Genomic DNA, 16,057 nt, shown 5'->3' with positions numbered 1-16,057 from the left:
CCCCCCCCCCCCCCCATTAGATCTTTACCACTGACTTCTTAGACCATTGCTGGGCTTCTGTGATCATGTGGCTTGAGGTGCCTGTGATTAGGTAAAACTAATGTATCAGCTACAGGTGTAGATTCAGAATAGATGCTTTTAGCCTTCATGACAAAGGAGAGGACAATGAAAAAGCTCTTCTCTTACCTGGTTTCTCTCTACATCTTCTCTTGGTTTGGAACATCACAGGACCAATGAAGAACATGCTTGTCTTTCCCTGGAAACTTTGTAGTTGCTTGAAGGGAGAATAGGGCTTGAGTTCTGTAGCCAAGTGGACTGGCTCGTCGTCCCCCTGTGCACTAGAGAGGTGCACTGACAGCCTCACAGGCATAGCTACACAGCCTGCTCCAGAGGAGGAAAGCCCACGGCACATTAGGGCATGAAGGGGACGTTGCCTCAGATCAAACCAACTGGCCGTGAAAAGGAGAGGGACGGGCCGAGCCGTCCAAGGTGGAGTTCAGACTTTCCAATCAGGAAAGGCATCCTCAAGGAAGGGGTGCAGAGAAGCTAGGAGTGTTTTTATACTTGTCACTCCTAGAGAATTTCCCTCCCCTCTCTGGGTGGAGGAGGAATGGGACTTAGTGTTTCCCAGCACCTGAGCAAGAATGTGATGCAGCTTTGAGTCCAAAGCTGTCAATACGGGATAACTTGAACTGAACATCGGCTGTAACTATCTCTCCGTGTTATTTCTGGAGGCATTTAGTTGACTAAACATTTTCAGCTTATCAAACAGTTTATCATTCCATTTAAAGTAGCCTCCTGTACCAGGGTAATTCAAGAAGTATTGCTGCAAAATCACAGAAACCTCAAACAAAAATGGGAAGCTATTGTTACTGCATATACTTCTGAAAGTGGTGGCTGGAGGGTGGATGCGGAAAGGAGCCCTAACAAACTTCCTGCCCGACAGCCCTTGTTTCCATCAAAGAATGAGCAGATGCACTGTCGTGATGGGAAGACTTCTCTGTGCAGCTCTCCTGACGTTTTATCACCTCTGCAGTTCTCAGTTTTCTTCAAACTTCCTCATAAACCCCCTTCATGGTCCTGTGTCCTTGGAGATTCCAAACAACAGTCGCCATAGCCATCTGGGCTGACGTCTACCTTGGTTTGCATCGGCCCAGCACATCCCCTTAGGCTTTAACTGGTCTTAAAGGATAAAAATAAGAGGTCTAACTGTCACTGCCATTAGCCGTTGGTCTCTAAGGTGGCCCTGGCAAATTTACTATTAATTTTTACATTTTGAAGAAATATGACATGGCAGCAGACTTTTCCTCCAGCTGTCTTTCAGCTATCAAAGAGTACTTCTGGGAGTTTCATTTTGGGGGAGAATTAGAGATCCACTCATGATGAATGCGAGTGGTGCCTCCCCTGGAGTGCTGAATTGGCTCCCTTGTTGCTGTAGAGGTGGTGGCTTGGCCATCTTTCATAGCTCTTGAGATGAATCTGTTGATGTGTTTTGTTTAAGGGAAGCACAGCAAAGAAAGAATTGGAACTGAAAAAGACTTCTGTTAGAAAATGTAAGCTATGCTACCCTATTTTTTTTCCCAGAAAAAAATAGTTTATGATGAACCCACTCATTTATTCTAAATACGTGCCTCTACTGTACTAGACAGACTCTGGCAGCAACCAAGCCATCCGAAGCAACTGAAGTTTGAAGCTAAAATGTCTCCTTGCCTTGTATGCAAAGTAAACCGTCATTTCACTGCAGTGCTTTGTGACTGGATCTTCTTTTGGGAGAGCCCCTTTTAGGGGCAGTGCCGGTGTTAACATCACCATTCCTGTAAACAAATGAAGTCACCTGTGAGAACCGAGAGCCGAGAGCAGGTGTCGCAGTGTAGACACAAACGGATCATATGTGTTTAAGAGCTTGCTTAAGCCTTGCAGCCGAACATTCATGGTATTGTGCATCTCATGCTGGTTGAAAGTGTCTCCAGTTTAGCATATTCTTTTTCAAACTTATTTTTCAGCCATTTGGCAGTACGTTTAGTCCATTAAGCTAAAAGACACCTTTCCTTTTTAGTTTATATTACTCTTAAGCTTAGACACAGCTGTTCAAAGGTGAGGAGGAAGAGATGGCAGAATATATTACTTCAATAACTGAGACCTAGCTTGGACGGCAGATTATTCTTGAAAGGTGGAATTTGCTAACTTGTATTATAAGAAGATTTTTGTAGTGTTTTTCTTTATTAAAAAAAAAATCCCAATAGAATTTTGCCTACTTTGTAAATGCAAAATTTAGGCACCTCCCAAGATGTGCACCTTAAATGTGTGCATGGTACTTGTCAGTCTGGGTAAACTAGGGAAACAAATCCACAGAAAATCATATGTATAAGAGAGAGTTTTATATAAAGGGTAAATGTACATTAAAAAAACATCCCAACCCAGTGCTGGCCAAGCCCATAAGTCCAACATTAGTCCATATGTCTGACACCAATCTACAGTCTTCCTCCATCTCACAAAATACACGCAATGACGCTGACTGAACGAGGGAAGACATATCAGTGAATGTGTAAGCATCTCAGCCCTGGCAGGGGTCTCCACATGGCTGCTGCAGCACCCAGGGCTGCATCGGGGTAGGTCCATGTGGCTTCTCCTCAGGGAAGTCTCGTAGGAAGCAATCCTTGTCAGCTGAACTAGCTAAGGCAGCAGCTGACCCTGATCTAAACATCAGAGAGCAAGAGGCCTGAGAACTAGAAAGGCAAGGCTTATGGAGCCATTTAGCTCTCCGCCCTTCAATTGATCCCAGATGTGTTTATTGGTCAGGTTGGCACAATAAACCTTAACTGTCTCCCTACATGATCAGCTGGGGGAGTTTGAAAATAGAACCATCAGGTGACCCTCTACTTCCCGCGTCTTCTCTGGAAAGCGTGGAGGAAGCGAGTGCCTTTGGGCCGCAGCAGTGTTTAGCTGTAGCATGTAGTCTTAGGGGTTCCTGGTTCCATACCTTGTCTAGCTTGAGATTACTTCTTTTTATGACCCGAACATAGAGGTCGGGCTTGATAACACTGTTTCTGACGCCAGCACTGTAGGCAGTGTTTCTGCATTGGGCTGCCATCTGCAGCAGGCGGAAGGAAGCCAGCAGTTCCTCCTTGGGAGAAAGAGGGGAACTTTCTACTCCCATAATCCGCTGTGGTCGTGGAAACTCGTAGGGGCAGTTTACTCTGAGTACTATGAGTCGGCATTGACGCGATGGCAGTGAGGTTTTTTGGTTTTGCAGGACAAGGGAACAGCTTATTTTCTTTTAGTCATTTGAAAATGAGGTATCCTATATGCTTCATTTTTAGTGGCTTTGGTGGTATAGTGGGTTGCTGGTTGCACTGCTAACCACAAGGTTGGTGGTTTGAATCCACTGTCTGCTCAGTGGGAGAAAGATGAGGTTTTCTGCTCTCATAAATATTTACAGCCTTGGAGACCGCAGGGAGCAGTTCTGCTATGCAGCAGAGTTAGCTGGAAGGCAGTGGGTTTTGGGGGAAAGGTTGGTGAGTGTGTATTGCTGCCATTGTCTCCTTTTTCTTTGGCTTTCTTAAAACTTAGTCATTTTGAAATCCCAAGTTTTAAGAAGTTTGACAGATACATTCAAGGCTTTTCATGGTCATTAAAAAACAAGCCAGCACAACACCTAGCTTGCCAGTGGCAGTCAGAGAGGGAAATGGTTTTGTCGTGGCCTTTGGTTTGAACTGTTCCTAGAGGACAGAAACTATGCTGGCTCCATGGTGTAGAGGGTTGATCTAAATATGCCTGGCATCAGCCCGTAGGTCTCTAAGGTGGCCCAGGCAAATTGACTATTAATTCCTCCATTCTGAAAAAAATATGGCATGCCCCAGCAAGCTTTGCATCGAGCTGTTTTTCAGACTGCTTCTGGGAGTATCATTTGAGGAAAGAATCAGAAATCCATCTTATAAATGCTAAAGGTTTCTCCCCCCAGATCTGGATGAATGACCTCACGATATGGTGGAGTCTATATTTGTAGATCCAGGGAAAGCATATAAACACACTTTTGGTATATCTGTATTTTCTTGTAAGTAGTTGGTAGTTTCAGTCTGTAAACCCTGCCAGCTGTGAGCCTGTCTCCCCCTTCCTTCTGTTCCTTCCCACCTGTCCCTGCTCATTCTTTGAGGGCGGCAATTGCTGTTTGCTGAGAATTCCACTGGGACACCTTACTTCATTCACTCGACAATCCCGGTCTTGCCCCTCTGCTTTCTTCATTTCCAAAACTCAAAGAACATTTGAAAAGGAATCTGATCTTGAGTCGCCTGAGGAGGTCCAAAATGGCTGTTTTGATGTAATCAAAGAGTGCAGAATTCTTTGGGGAAAGGGTTAGAGAAGAGGACATACCACCTTCAGAAGTGTCTATACCTAGATACGGAATATGTCAAGATACAGTAGTTTCACACTTAAATAATTCTGTTTAATAAAGGTTCTGCAATTTTGTAGTACTGTCTTTTACTTATCGTTGCAGTCTCTTGACTGGATACGCTGCAGGGTTTCTTTCAACAGGTTAATGGTTTCAGCCCATTTCTAACCATAGAATGAATTTTCTGTCTTCTCAGAAACGTTTGCAGTAGCAATGTGTTATTATTCACCATCCAGTTTAGCCAACACTGAGAGCGGTTTATTCATTCGTGTTTTTCTCTGTCGTGAACCTTAGCTGTACTTGGTGACAGTGGTGATGTGTAGAGCTGTGTGAAACAATGCCTAGGGCTTTTTATGGTTGGTTGTTTTATGGTGAACATGATCCTCAGTGATGCCCCATGAACTTGCTAGGACCTTGATCTTTATTGACTCTGCCCTCTCCGACAATAAGGAAAACAAGTAAAGCCATAAAGCTCCCATGGTCACAGGCAGAATGATTCCTTGGTTGGAGAAGGGGAATATTATCACTGTAAAGCCTCAGCAGACTCTCAACATATACACGTTTCTGATTTTTCAGAGGTGTTGTTTAGATCCAGATAGTTGAAATTCGAATATATTTTTAAAATACTTTATTTTGATAACAGAATATTTCAAGCATCAACAAAAGCAAACAATTCATATTTTTAGCTTGTACTTGCGTTTGTGATCATTGTTGCCATTGCAGTAGAAACACTTAAATGGAGACAGTAAGAAGGGACATTTCTGTTTTCCTTTCACCCCTTGACTTGTGCGTATTCCTATAATGCGATCCAGCTCACGGATGAGCAGTGGAAGGACTGTAGGTGAAGTTGCCTTGTCTCTCTGTCCCCGTTATGCCACCACTTGACTTGTTGTGGTTGGCCGACGCAGGGGAGGAACATGAGTAAGCAGCGATAGCATTTGGCTCCTTGGATACTTGTTGCCTTCTCTTCTGCACTTCAAACAAGTTCTGGTGGCTGGCCTCTCCCGGCTGTCAATGCCCTGCCAATGTCACGATGTGTATAAAACCCTGACCGTGTATATTTGTATAGAAGCCGAGTTTTTCAGCACATTTTTAATGCAGTTTTTGTGGTAAAATTAGGTGCCTCGACCGATATTCAGGTCAGCTTATATTCAAGTACATACGGTAGCTCATTTTCACCTTTAGTCCTACCGAACCTTCTTACTTTCTTTGCGTATGGGCTTTGCTTATGTGATATATGAACGAACCACCAGTACTGCAGACGTTCCTATTATGTGTAACTTCACCGCCTGTGTACATACTCTCGTTCCATCACAAGTTTAAACAAAATTATTAAGAATTTCAAGATGGTGATGGTAGATGGCTCTAGGTAAGTAGAAATTGTTCACCACAGAATGTTTGATGGATAGTTGTTTAATTAATAAATTGAAATCTATACTCCAGAGTGTATTCCCAAGATGACAGTTTTCATCCAGACTTTCCATTAATTCTAATATTTGGTTGTCCCTATGAGTGTGCTTAGTGTTATTATTTTCTATGTACAGACATGATACCTTTGTCCTAATACCTAATTTTAAGTTTGAAATTTGACAAAGGGTAATGTACATTGTGTTGTTTCTTAAAGACCATCTATATTTGTCTTATCAAATAGAAAGGTTCCCTAGTGGCATCGTGGGTTACCTCAAGGTCAGCAGTTCAAACTTAATAGCTGCTCCACAGGAGATAGATGGCACTATCTGTTCCTGTGAAGACTGAAACCTTGGGAGCCGTGTAGGGTCACCTTGAGTCAGAATTGACGTGGTGGCGGTGGGTGGGTGGGTATCAAGCATCTGTTTCCCTGTCTGTTCATTCTTCTGTTTGTTCAGCAATTCGCCTTTCCCCTTCATATTTCCCCAAACACTGTAGGGATAGTATATTTCACTGGTGAAAGCTTCATGCTGCGCCCACCGTGTGTACAATAAGAATGTTTGAGAGTATACTTGGAACAGGTTAGTATCAGAAAAGTAAATTCTATCATCTTTGGAAGAGTAAACAAGAAAGGGAAAAAGCAGATTCCATGTGGATAATTCTTTGTTTACAGAGGATTTTTACAGGCATTATCTACTTTGATCCAAGTAATTAATAATAGTGGTTAACTGAGCAAATTGCTTTGTGCTGGGTACTGAGCTGAGTTTACCTTTAAAGATGATACTAGGATTGTTTTTATAAGTGAGGAAGCTAAGACAAGAGAAATTTAAAACCTTCATAGGCTTGCACAAGGAGCCCTGGTGGCATAGTGGGTTATTCATTGGGTTGCTAACAGCAAGGTCAGCAGTTCAAAACCAACAGCTGCTCTGTGGTAGAAAGAGGTTTTTTTTTAAATTCCCGTATAGAAAGAAAATGTTTTAAGGGTTAGGGTTAGTGAGATAATAAATTTTTTTTTTAAGTTTTAAAAAGGATGATGGCAACATATGTACAAATGTGCTTGATGTTATTGATGTACAGATTTTTAGAAGAGCTGTAAGAGCCCTCAATAAAATGATTTATTAAAATGCAATGAAGAAAAAGCAACAAAGAGTTAGTCTCAGAAATGCACAGGGGAGCTCCACTCTGTCCTAGAGGGTTGCTTCTAGTCAGAATCAACTTGGTGGCCTTGAGTTTGAGTTCTAAGCCTTGTACAGTAAGGAAGTGACAAACTTGGATGTAAGCTCAAGTTGTCTGGCTTCAGACAACTTGTCTGGATCCAGTGCTATTAAATGTTACACTATCTTGCTGCTATGCTTGAAGGAAGTCAGATAAGGAGTCCAAACTCAAGAGGTTAGCCAATCTGGCTTGTGCCCTGAGAGTAGAGAGAGAACTAGGACTCAGAACAAGGTCTTCTGCCTGGTTATCTTGATGCCTGGTGGCGTAGTGGATTACAAGATGGGCTGCTAACTGAAAAGTAACAGCAATGTGAAAACAGCAGCCTGTCTGGGGGAGAAACCTGAGGTTTTCCACTCCTGTAGAGTTAACGGCCTCAGAAACCCATAGAGGCAGTTCTACCTTGAGGAGATTGGTCACTGTGAGTCAGAGTTTGCTCAGTGGCAGTGAGTTTTTTGGTTCTTTATCCTGCACTAAAAGGTTATCTCACACTTGTAGAGTTCTCTGAAGATAAGAAGTACTCCTCAATCCTACCTCACTTTCTCTAGGCTGGCCTGAGCAGAAGCTATGAGCGAGCCCCGGACTGAGCGTGTGGTTCTTCTTTGGGTGCACGTGCAGACTCGCTCCTGGGTGAGGTCTCCCTTGCCCGGGAGCTCCTTGTCTGCACTCCTTGATTTGGCTTTTGCTCCCTTCATGCTCTCTGTCTTCTACTCTTTAGAGAGGAAGTGATGTCATAAGTAACTTAGTCTTTTTTCTCTTTATTAGATTCAAAATTCATAACAAACTCTTGATCCCTGGTTTTAAGGTCTCAATTCTAGATATCAGGAATTGTCTTATTTATAAATTGCCTTTTATTGTCTACATGTCAAGTACCTACCATTCTATTATGATAAATTCTGTTGACACATTTGTATATATTTTTAAACTATCTTTAATAGGCTTATGTTGGTCAGGTTTCTTTCAGAAGTCAAGGATTCCTTGGTATCAGCTCTTTATCCCTCCCTCTGCCAACCTCCCACCCTCAGGAACCCTTTATAAATTATTATTATTTTCATATCTTCAAAAAAGAAGATCTGCTACCAAGGGCTCAAGTAGAAATAAAATGTTTTGAGAATGATAATGGCAACATATACACAAATGTACTTGATACAATTGATCTGTGGATTGTTATAAGAGCTGTTAAGAGTCCCCAATAAAATGATTTTTTTTAAGTTGAGAATTATAACCTTTTTGAGTGACCATTTATGGATAGAGGGCCCTGTGTGTAATTTTCCTTTCTGCTTTTGTATAGAGAAATATGCTAAATTCTGATACTTGATTGTCATGTTTGCTTTTCAAATGGGGTGATTTGTTCTCTTAAAAATACTTTTCAGCCCTATGCCTTTTACATTTACATTTGTCAGTTATTGCTATTTTAAGACTAAAGTCCTTGATGTTTGATGGGTTTCTAAGGACAAAAACATTCCCTGGGTGTTGTATTTTCACAGGTTGCTATTTAAATACATGTATTTTAGCGTGTCTTAGGAAGGATTGCTGGAAATGTTCTGTTGAGTTCTCTCTCTCTCTGTTTCTGTTATCGTTTTGAGTTATCTCTTATGCGTCAGCTTCCAATATCTAGTCTGTTGCTTGACTTTAAAAGCAAAATGATTTCTAGTGTTAGATCTACATCTAATAGTAGGTATTACATTTATATCTAATAGTTATTTCTTCTTGGACTACGAGTAAGTTATTACTATCTAATGAACAATAATAATCAATAGTAGCTACTAAAGTTTAATTAAATTAATGGAATTCAAATGCACCAGCCACTCCTGTCAAGATTACAGTCGTGGACCCCAAAAGGGGCAATTCTCCTCCACTCTGTAGGGTTGCTTTGAATGGGGATTGACTCAGTGCCTGTGGGTTTATCCCTACGTTCGTACAGGAACTTTCGGATTACTCTTTATACTTGTGCCTTTGCTTCAAGGTTGTCATGGATTTTAAGCACCCAGACGGTGTCACGGTGCCAGTTATGCTGCCTCGCCGCAGCTTGTTGGTGATGACAGGAGAATCTAGATACCTCTGGACCCATGGGTATGTACTGAGGTGACCCGACCACCTTTGCTTGGTGAGCGTTCTCTTCATCTCTGCTTGAGTCACCTGACGCTTGTGGGTTCAAATCTCCTAGCGGCATATTCATGGAGAACATTTTGTTAATACTGACCTTTTATTTTGAAAAACAAATGAGACTTGCTACTACAGTGAAATCCTGTCACCATTTATGTAGATTTACTAGTTATGAACATTTTGCCACATGTTTTATTTCTCCCTCATATATTGTCATTGCTATTATTTTGAACGAAATGTTTTTATTTTTTGTTTTAAAGGCTTTTAAAAGACAATAAAAGGGAATAATCTACTAACACACACACAACAGAAATGAGTCCTAACATCATTGTGTTAGGTCAGCAAAGCCAAAATAATAAGTGATGTGTATGAAATTCAAGAACAGATAAAACTAATACTGACAGAAATCAGAACAGAGTGACTGCTTCAAGATGGGGAGGATTGACCGGAAGGTGATGCATGGGGATTCCTTCAGTAATAGATATGTTTTATATTAAAAAAAAAATCTGGACTTTGAAAAGGAGAATTACCAAAAGTGATGTTGTAGTAAGGATCACTTTTAAACCTTCTTATAATCCACAGTAGCTTGTGGATTCTTTGTTTTTCAATCTTTTTTTAACATTACATTTGTATTTATAAACGTAAGTTGATAATATACTTTTTGGTTCCGTTTTCTATTGCTTTCTAATGTTGACATTTCAGTCCTCAACTGGAATTTAGTACAAGAAAGATGTATTACAAACTGTATTTGGTAGTTGAGGAGACGTCAAAAATGGAATTTCCAGATAACTGAACTGCAGGGGCAGTGAGTTATTTATATTTAATGCAGTTCTTCCAAACAAAGTCTCCAACTTCCACCTTTCCCTGCACGCGTCAGGTAAGGAGGTGGGAACAGTACTGAGAGGACAAGGTTCCTTCCTGCTGTGAATCAAAATGAGCCTCTGAACAGCAGGAGGAGGGCTCTCGAACCAGCTAGTGTCCAGACGTCTGCACCGTGAACTTCCTGGGTCCAGAGAGACAGCTAGACTGTCAGGAGCAGCAGTGAAACAGGAGCCAGAGCCAGAGCGTGGGACGGAGTGTCGAACTTCCCAACCCACGGAGCAGATGGGTGCTTTTACGCAGGAGCTGACTTGCGGAGTAGGAATCTCAGAGCTCTGAATTCAGGAAGTCGGGCCCGCTCTCCCACAGAAGCGGACTGAGTGCTGCCTCTGGCTAACTGGACCGGGTGCTTCTGGGCACTTAGTGCATTCAACTGGGCTTGCTGACTCATAGAGCTTAAGGTGCATGCCTTCAGCTTGAAGTTTATACCAAACTTGACCGAACTTCGTTACGGGTCCTCATAAACAATGCAACCCGGAGCAGTTCTCATTGCTAAAACTTCCTTAATAAACCCTTTAATCGTGAATTATGTTGGCGAGTGTGAGTAGCCATTGTATGAGAAAACGGAGATCAAGTAGACAGCATTAGTGGAACATTGCCGTGAACATTTGGCAGCCTCGGCGTTTTGTCTATTTCCCTTCTTACACTTTTTATCTTTCGCTTTGTGCTCTCTCTCTGTGTTTTGAGGTTGTTTTATTAGGTGTTTACAAATATATAGAACTTTTATAAATTACTGTTTGATTGATGTTATTATGAAATACCCTTTTTTATCTCTACTTGTGCTTTTTGCCTGGAAGCTTATTTGATTAGTTTGACTGTACCCCTTTTCTCTTGCGTTGCTTGGTACATGCAGAGTAACTGTGCTTTGGTATACCCTTTATTCTGTCTTTATTTTCAATCATTCTTTGTCTTTATGTGTAATATGTATGTCTTATAGCCAACATACTTGGATTAGATATTTTTAAATCTGGTGGTCCTTATTCTTTATTCAGGGTATGCAGTCCTTTTGCATTTAATGCAATTACTGATATGTCAGAGAAAACCAGCCTTCATCAACTGAAGGGCCAGTAGACGCAATTGTATGGCCGTGATACATAAAGATTATAGTAAAGTCATAGAGAATAGGAAAGGTGGGAGAGAGAATGAAATAAAGGAGCCAGACACATTTTATGGTAGCATGCTCACCTCAGCTCCTCTTGATGGACCATGTGGAACTGGGAGAGGAGATAGCGAACCTTTACTATCTTGGGACATTTACAGGTGGCCATAAGACATGCATATTCAGTAGTTGCATGCGTCACAAGGTGGGTGGTATGTACATTCAGGTCCCTGAGCTCCTAGGAGAAACCTAATACTTGTCTTGGGGGACGGTATGAGAGGGTTGGGTGACAGGTGGGGAGTGAGAAAAGGATGTCTCCTTCTGTTGGGAGACATCATCAACCGCAGCAGAGCTGTTAAAGGGAGAATCTGTTGAGTATTTAAAGCAGGTTAACGTACTTGGACTTTATCTCTAACTTACCAATGTGGAGGCTTTCCTACCATGGAATACCAGCTTTCCAGATTCCCTCTAAGTTAGGGAATATAGTCCTCATCATATTTCCCTCTGTGTTAGTATCGTACACGGATACAGTGTTTTGTTTTTTTACTTTATTTTAAAAAAATCATTTTATTGGGAGCTCTTACCGACATAACATCAGTCACATCAAGCAGTTTTGTACAATCACTGCCACAGTCAGTTTCAAAACATTTTCATTCTTGAACTCCTGGATATCAGCTCCCCTTTATCTCCTCCCTGGGGTTTAATCGACAATTTATTCTCCCTCTGTCCCAGCTGTTCTTCCTCCTCCTTTGAAATTTAAGTATTTATCATCCTGTAGTCACCTTAATCTCAGTATTATCACACTGGAATATAACTTTCCTAAAGGTGGGTACTGGACTTTCTTTACTTTTTTCATAATGCCTAATGAATCTAGCATTATTTGCAGTAAATTCTCCCAGACTTGTACTGTTCCCTTAATACTTTTTAAAGAGCCAAACTATTATTTTAGGCATACAATATTAAACTCATTATTTGTTGGTTTTAGGATCACACCTAGAAAATTTGATACCGTTCCAGCATCCGAGAGTCACAAAAGTGGAATTATCATCAGCGATGTTGGGGACCTCACTTTAAACAAGAGGGGAGTACGAACATCATTTACATTTAGGAAAGTGAGACAAACATCTTGTAATTGTAGTAAGTATGCAATTTTGTATCTGCTGCAGAATGCAGTAACAATGTAGCTTGCAAAGCATTGGAGTCATGTCGCACTTTCTTTTTGCTTCTCTGATTGCCTTGCTCATTTTCCGTCTTAATGGAAGTGTCTCATTAGAGTTTATACACCTTGAAGAAAGGGGCTGCATTTTTCTTTGTCCTCAATTCAGTACTGGATCACATTTAATTATTTGGATGCTGTGTTTATTGACCTCATAGTTGAGAGTGCTATAGTTGTAGGACAACGAAGCATCAATTGTGCCAAAGTAGGTCTTTTGGAAGCAGCTGGTCAAATTTACTTCTCATTAACCCTACCAAGAGGTTTGAGATGACAAATTGATCATCACTGTAAGAGAATAAACAACAGTTTATGTTTTAGTCAGTTTGGAAATGTAGACGGGGGAATAAAAGAAATGCCCAAAACCTGGTTGAGAGAATGTCATTTTGAATTGTCTGTACAAGTGCATCACGACCTGTATTGCTTTGTCTCAGTTAACAAGAATGTCTTTCATTTTATATTGATAGTAAGATCCTTTCAATATCCTAGTTATAGACAACATTTAACAATAGGCTTTTTAAAAAATGTCATCTTAATCTTTTAAACATTTAAGATAAAAAACTTTATTATACCAGCAAGATGTTATCTTGGTAAAAAACATGAACTTGTTATATTTAATATCTTGATGGCTGTGGAGTTTAAAACAGTCTTTGGCTAAAAGTGTCACTGAGACTTTAAACTCATTATTTTTTTTAACAGTTAACCCATGTTTCGTTAGTATCTAGTGAGTGTCTAACACTCTCAATAGCTTTCAAAGGTCCAGCGAAATAAAACCTGGGTCCTATTCTTGAGGAACTGAAAGTATTTGCAAGGACAAACTTGTTTTCTTAGGCAAATTTTCTTCTGTTTTTTGTTTAATTGAAGTTTATTAATGGAAGGGATGCCATAGAAACTCTGGTTGGTCTTTCATAAGAAAAGTCATGTATCTACTTGTGAAAGACCATTGGAAATCCCAGAGTGCACAGTTCTACTCTGATATCCACAGGGTGGCGTGAGTTGTAATCAGCTTGACAGCAGCTAGTCTGGTTTTGTTTGTTTTTGTTTTTTTTTTCTCCCAATGAAATAGACCGCTTTATTATAAGGCAGATGCAAATGTGCAGCTGGTAAAGCAGAGTCTACTTTTCTTAATCACCAAAATTTCTTTTAAGGAAACTGAATTCTTTATGTATTATTTGGTAAGAAATGAAAGGCTTATGGTGCCTTGATTTTTTTTTCATTTAGGTTACCCTTTAGTCTGTGACAGCCAGACAAAAGAGATCGCCCCCTCGTTTCCAGAGAGTGATGGGGACGCCTCACGCCTGGAGCAAGAATATGTCCACCAAGTGTATGAAGAAATTGCTAGGCATTTCAGCAGCACGAGACATACCCCGTGGCCAAACATCGTGGCGTTTTTAAAAGCTTTGCCAAGTGGTTCAATAGTAGCTGATATTGGGTGTGGAAATGGGAAGTACCTTGGCCTCAATAACGAATTACACATGGTAAGTAATTTTGCTTCTGCCTTCCTTTTGCTTGATTTTCCATGACTGTCAACGTCTTGCTCATGATATCGCGATGTTTGTGTAGGTCACTGCAGTGAACTTTCCAGTTCAACTCTTTTTCAAAAAGGAATGGAAGTGTTCATTAATTGTCAAAAACTGTTTAAAACCTTCTGCAATCTCACTTCATAAAGAGAATCTTTGTCATTGTGTGTAAAGAAAGCGAAGGGGTCTCATGCCCTCAAAGGTGCAGTCTTCACATTCCGGGATAGTCTTTTGAGATGACTCAGAATTAGCAGGGAGAGTAAGTAGGTAGGAGCGAAACAACTGGAAAGAACTTCATGGTCCTGCCGGCTTTTGTAGTCTCTCCCGCCTCCCCCGTGCCCTTTTAGGCTTTGCTTCCAAGTAAGATGATTCTCTCAGTGCAACGGTCTTATGTTTTGAAAACTTTTTATGAATTAGAAAGAACTTTTGTGAAACGGTTTGCTTTGTTTAGTTCTAATTGAGGATATTGAGCGTCTCTGTCATCCCTTTCCAGAGAGGTAGTCAATCTGATTTCTGTGTATTTCAGCTAGTGGGATCCTTGTATACAGTTGCTGTTTGTGTTTTGGAAAAAGATGTTTGCGATGAATAAGTCTTTGGTTTTGTGAAATTCTTTCGCCATCTCTGGCATTGTTTCCATCACGAAGGCCATATTTTTCAGTTACTGATTCTTCTTTGCTTCTATCTTTTGTATTCCAATCACCAGTAATTATCTATATATCTGGATTGCATAGTTGATCAATATTAGAATGCAGGAGTTGGTACATATTTTCAGTTTCTTCGTCATTGGCATTTATGGTTGTGTGTAAATTTGGTTAATTGTGGTATTAACTGGTTTTCCGTACAGGCTTATGCACTTCAGGACAGATCTTGAAATGTTCTGTTTGACCCTGGATGCCACATCTGCCCTTGTCAGTTTACTATTCCCCACACAGTAGACTGTCTGCTCGCCCAATTCAAAATGGCTCACCAGGGCCTGAGAGATCCGTTTTTATGCAATCCGTTTCATTCCTGACAAAATCCAGTTTTCCTTAATTCCTACTCTATGTTCCATGTCTTGACTACTGCAGTACCAGAGTAATTGAGCAGTAAGGAGAATGAGAGGAGGGGTCTACATTCCTGGGCTATTGTCCTGTGCAGGATTGCTCGTGATTTTAGATACTGTACACCCACAGGAAGAAACTTACTACTGCTTTATGCAGTAAGAGGCAGGCAAAAGAATACCTTTGTATCAAGATAAGACGTTGATATGTTCACAACTACACTTTAGTTTATGAAGAAGATGATCTGGTGAGTTGTTTATTTTTGTTGAAGCGGAAGTCGGTTTTTGAGGTGCCACTAAAATCACAACTTTAACCACAGCTTTTTAAAAAAATAAATCATTTTATTGGGGCTCATACAACTCTTATCACAATCCATACATACATCAATTGAGAAAAGCACCCTTATACATTCGTTGCCCTCATCATTCTCAAAATTCGCCTTCCACTTGGGTTCCTGGAATCAGCTCATTTTCCCTCCCCCTCCCTCCCTCCGCCCCCTCCCCCATGAATCCTTAATAATTTATAAATTATTATTTTATCTTATCTTACACTGCCTGGCGTCTCCCCTCACCCACCTTTCTGTTGCCCATCCCACAGAGAGGAGGCCACATGCAGATCCCTGAGATCGGTTCCCCCTTTCTACACCCCCTTCCCTCCCGGTGTGGCCACTCTCACTGCTGGTCCCGAGGGGTTCATCCGTCCTAGATTCCCTGTGTTTCCAGATCCCTACTGCACCGTTGTACATCCTCTGGTCTAACCAGGTCTGCAAGGTAGAATTGGGATCATGATAATTAGGGGGGACGAAGCATTTAAGAACTAGAGGAAAGTTGTGAGTTTCATTGTTGCTACACTGAACCCTTAGTGACTCATCTCCTCCCCACTACCAGCTGTCTACAGATGGGCATTAGGTCCCCATCACGCACTCCCCTCATTCACGGTGATGTGATTTTTTCCCCCCATGCCTTTGTTGTTTGAAACCTGGTCCCCCTGGCCCTTCATGATCACACATGTTGGTGTGCTGCTTCCATGTGGGCTTTGTTGCTTCTGGGCTAGATGGTCACTTGTTTACTTTCAAGCTTTCAAGTCCCCAGATGCTATATCTCTCAATAGCTGTAACCACAACTTAAAAAAAAGTGCCATCTTCTGGTGTTTTAGTCTCTAGATCAGGGGTCCTCAAACTTTTTAAACAGG

At 41.1% G+C, this 16,057-nt stretch overlaps 1 protein-coding gene across 2 annotated transcripts in view; it reads left to right on the top strand.

The window, feature by feature from the left end:
• ALKBH8 (alkB homolog 8, tRNA methyltransferase) overlaps positions 1-16,057 on the top strand; it is a 53,862-nt gene that overhangs the window by 26,131 nt on the left and 11,674 nt on the right. For both annotated transcript variants that reach the window (XM_075546546.1, XM_075546545.1), the window contains 3 exons: positions 8,976-9,082; positions 12,079-12,230; positions 13,528-13,784. In XM_075546546.1, the coding sequence (XP_075402661.1) occupies positions 8,976-9,082; positions 12,079-12,230; positions 13,528-13,784 (516 nt within the window). The remainder of the gene's footprint in view (positions 1-8,975; positions 9,083-12,078; positions 12,231-13,527; positions 13,785-16,057) is intronic.

The sequence above is a fragment of the Tenrec ecaudatus genome, chromosome 4 (assembly GCF_050624435.1).
Source record: "Tenrec ecaudatus isolate mTenEca1 chromosome 4, mTenEca1.hap1, whole genome shotgun sequence".
NCBI lineage: Eukaryota > Metazoa > Chordata > Mammalia > Afrosoricida > Tenrecidae > Tenrec > Tenrec ecaudatus.
This window is presented reverse-complemented; position numbering and strand designations above follow the sequence as displayed.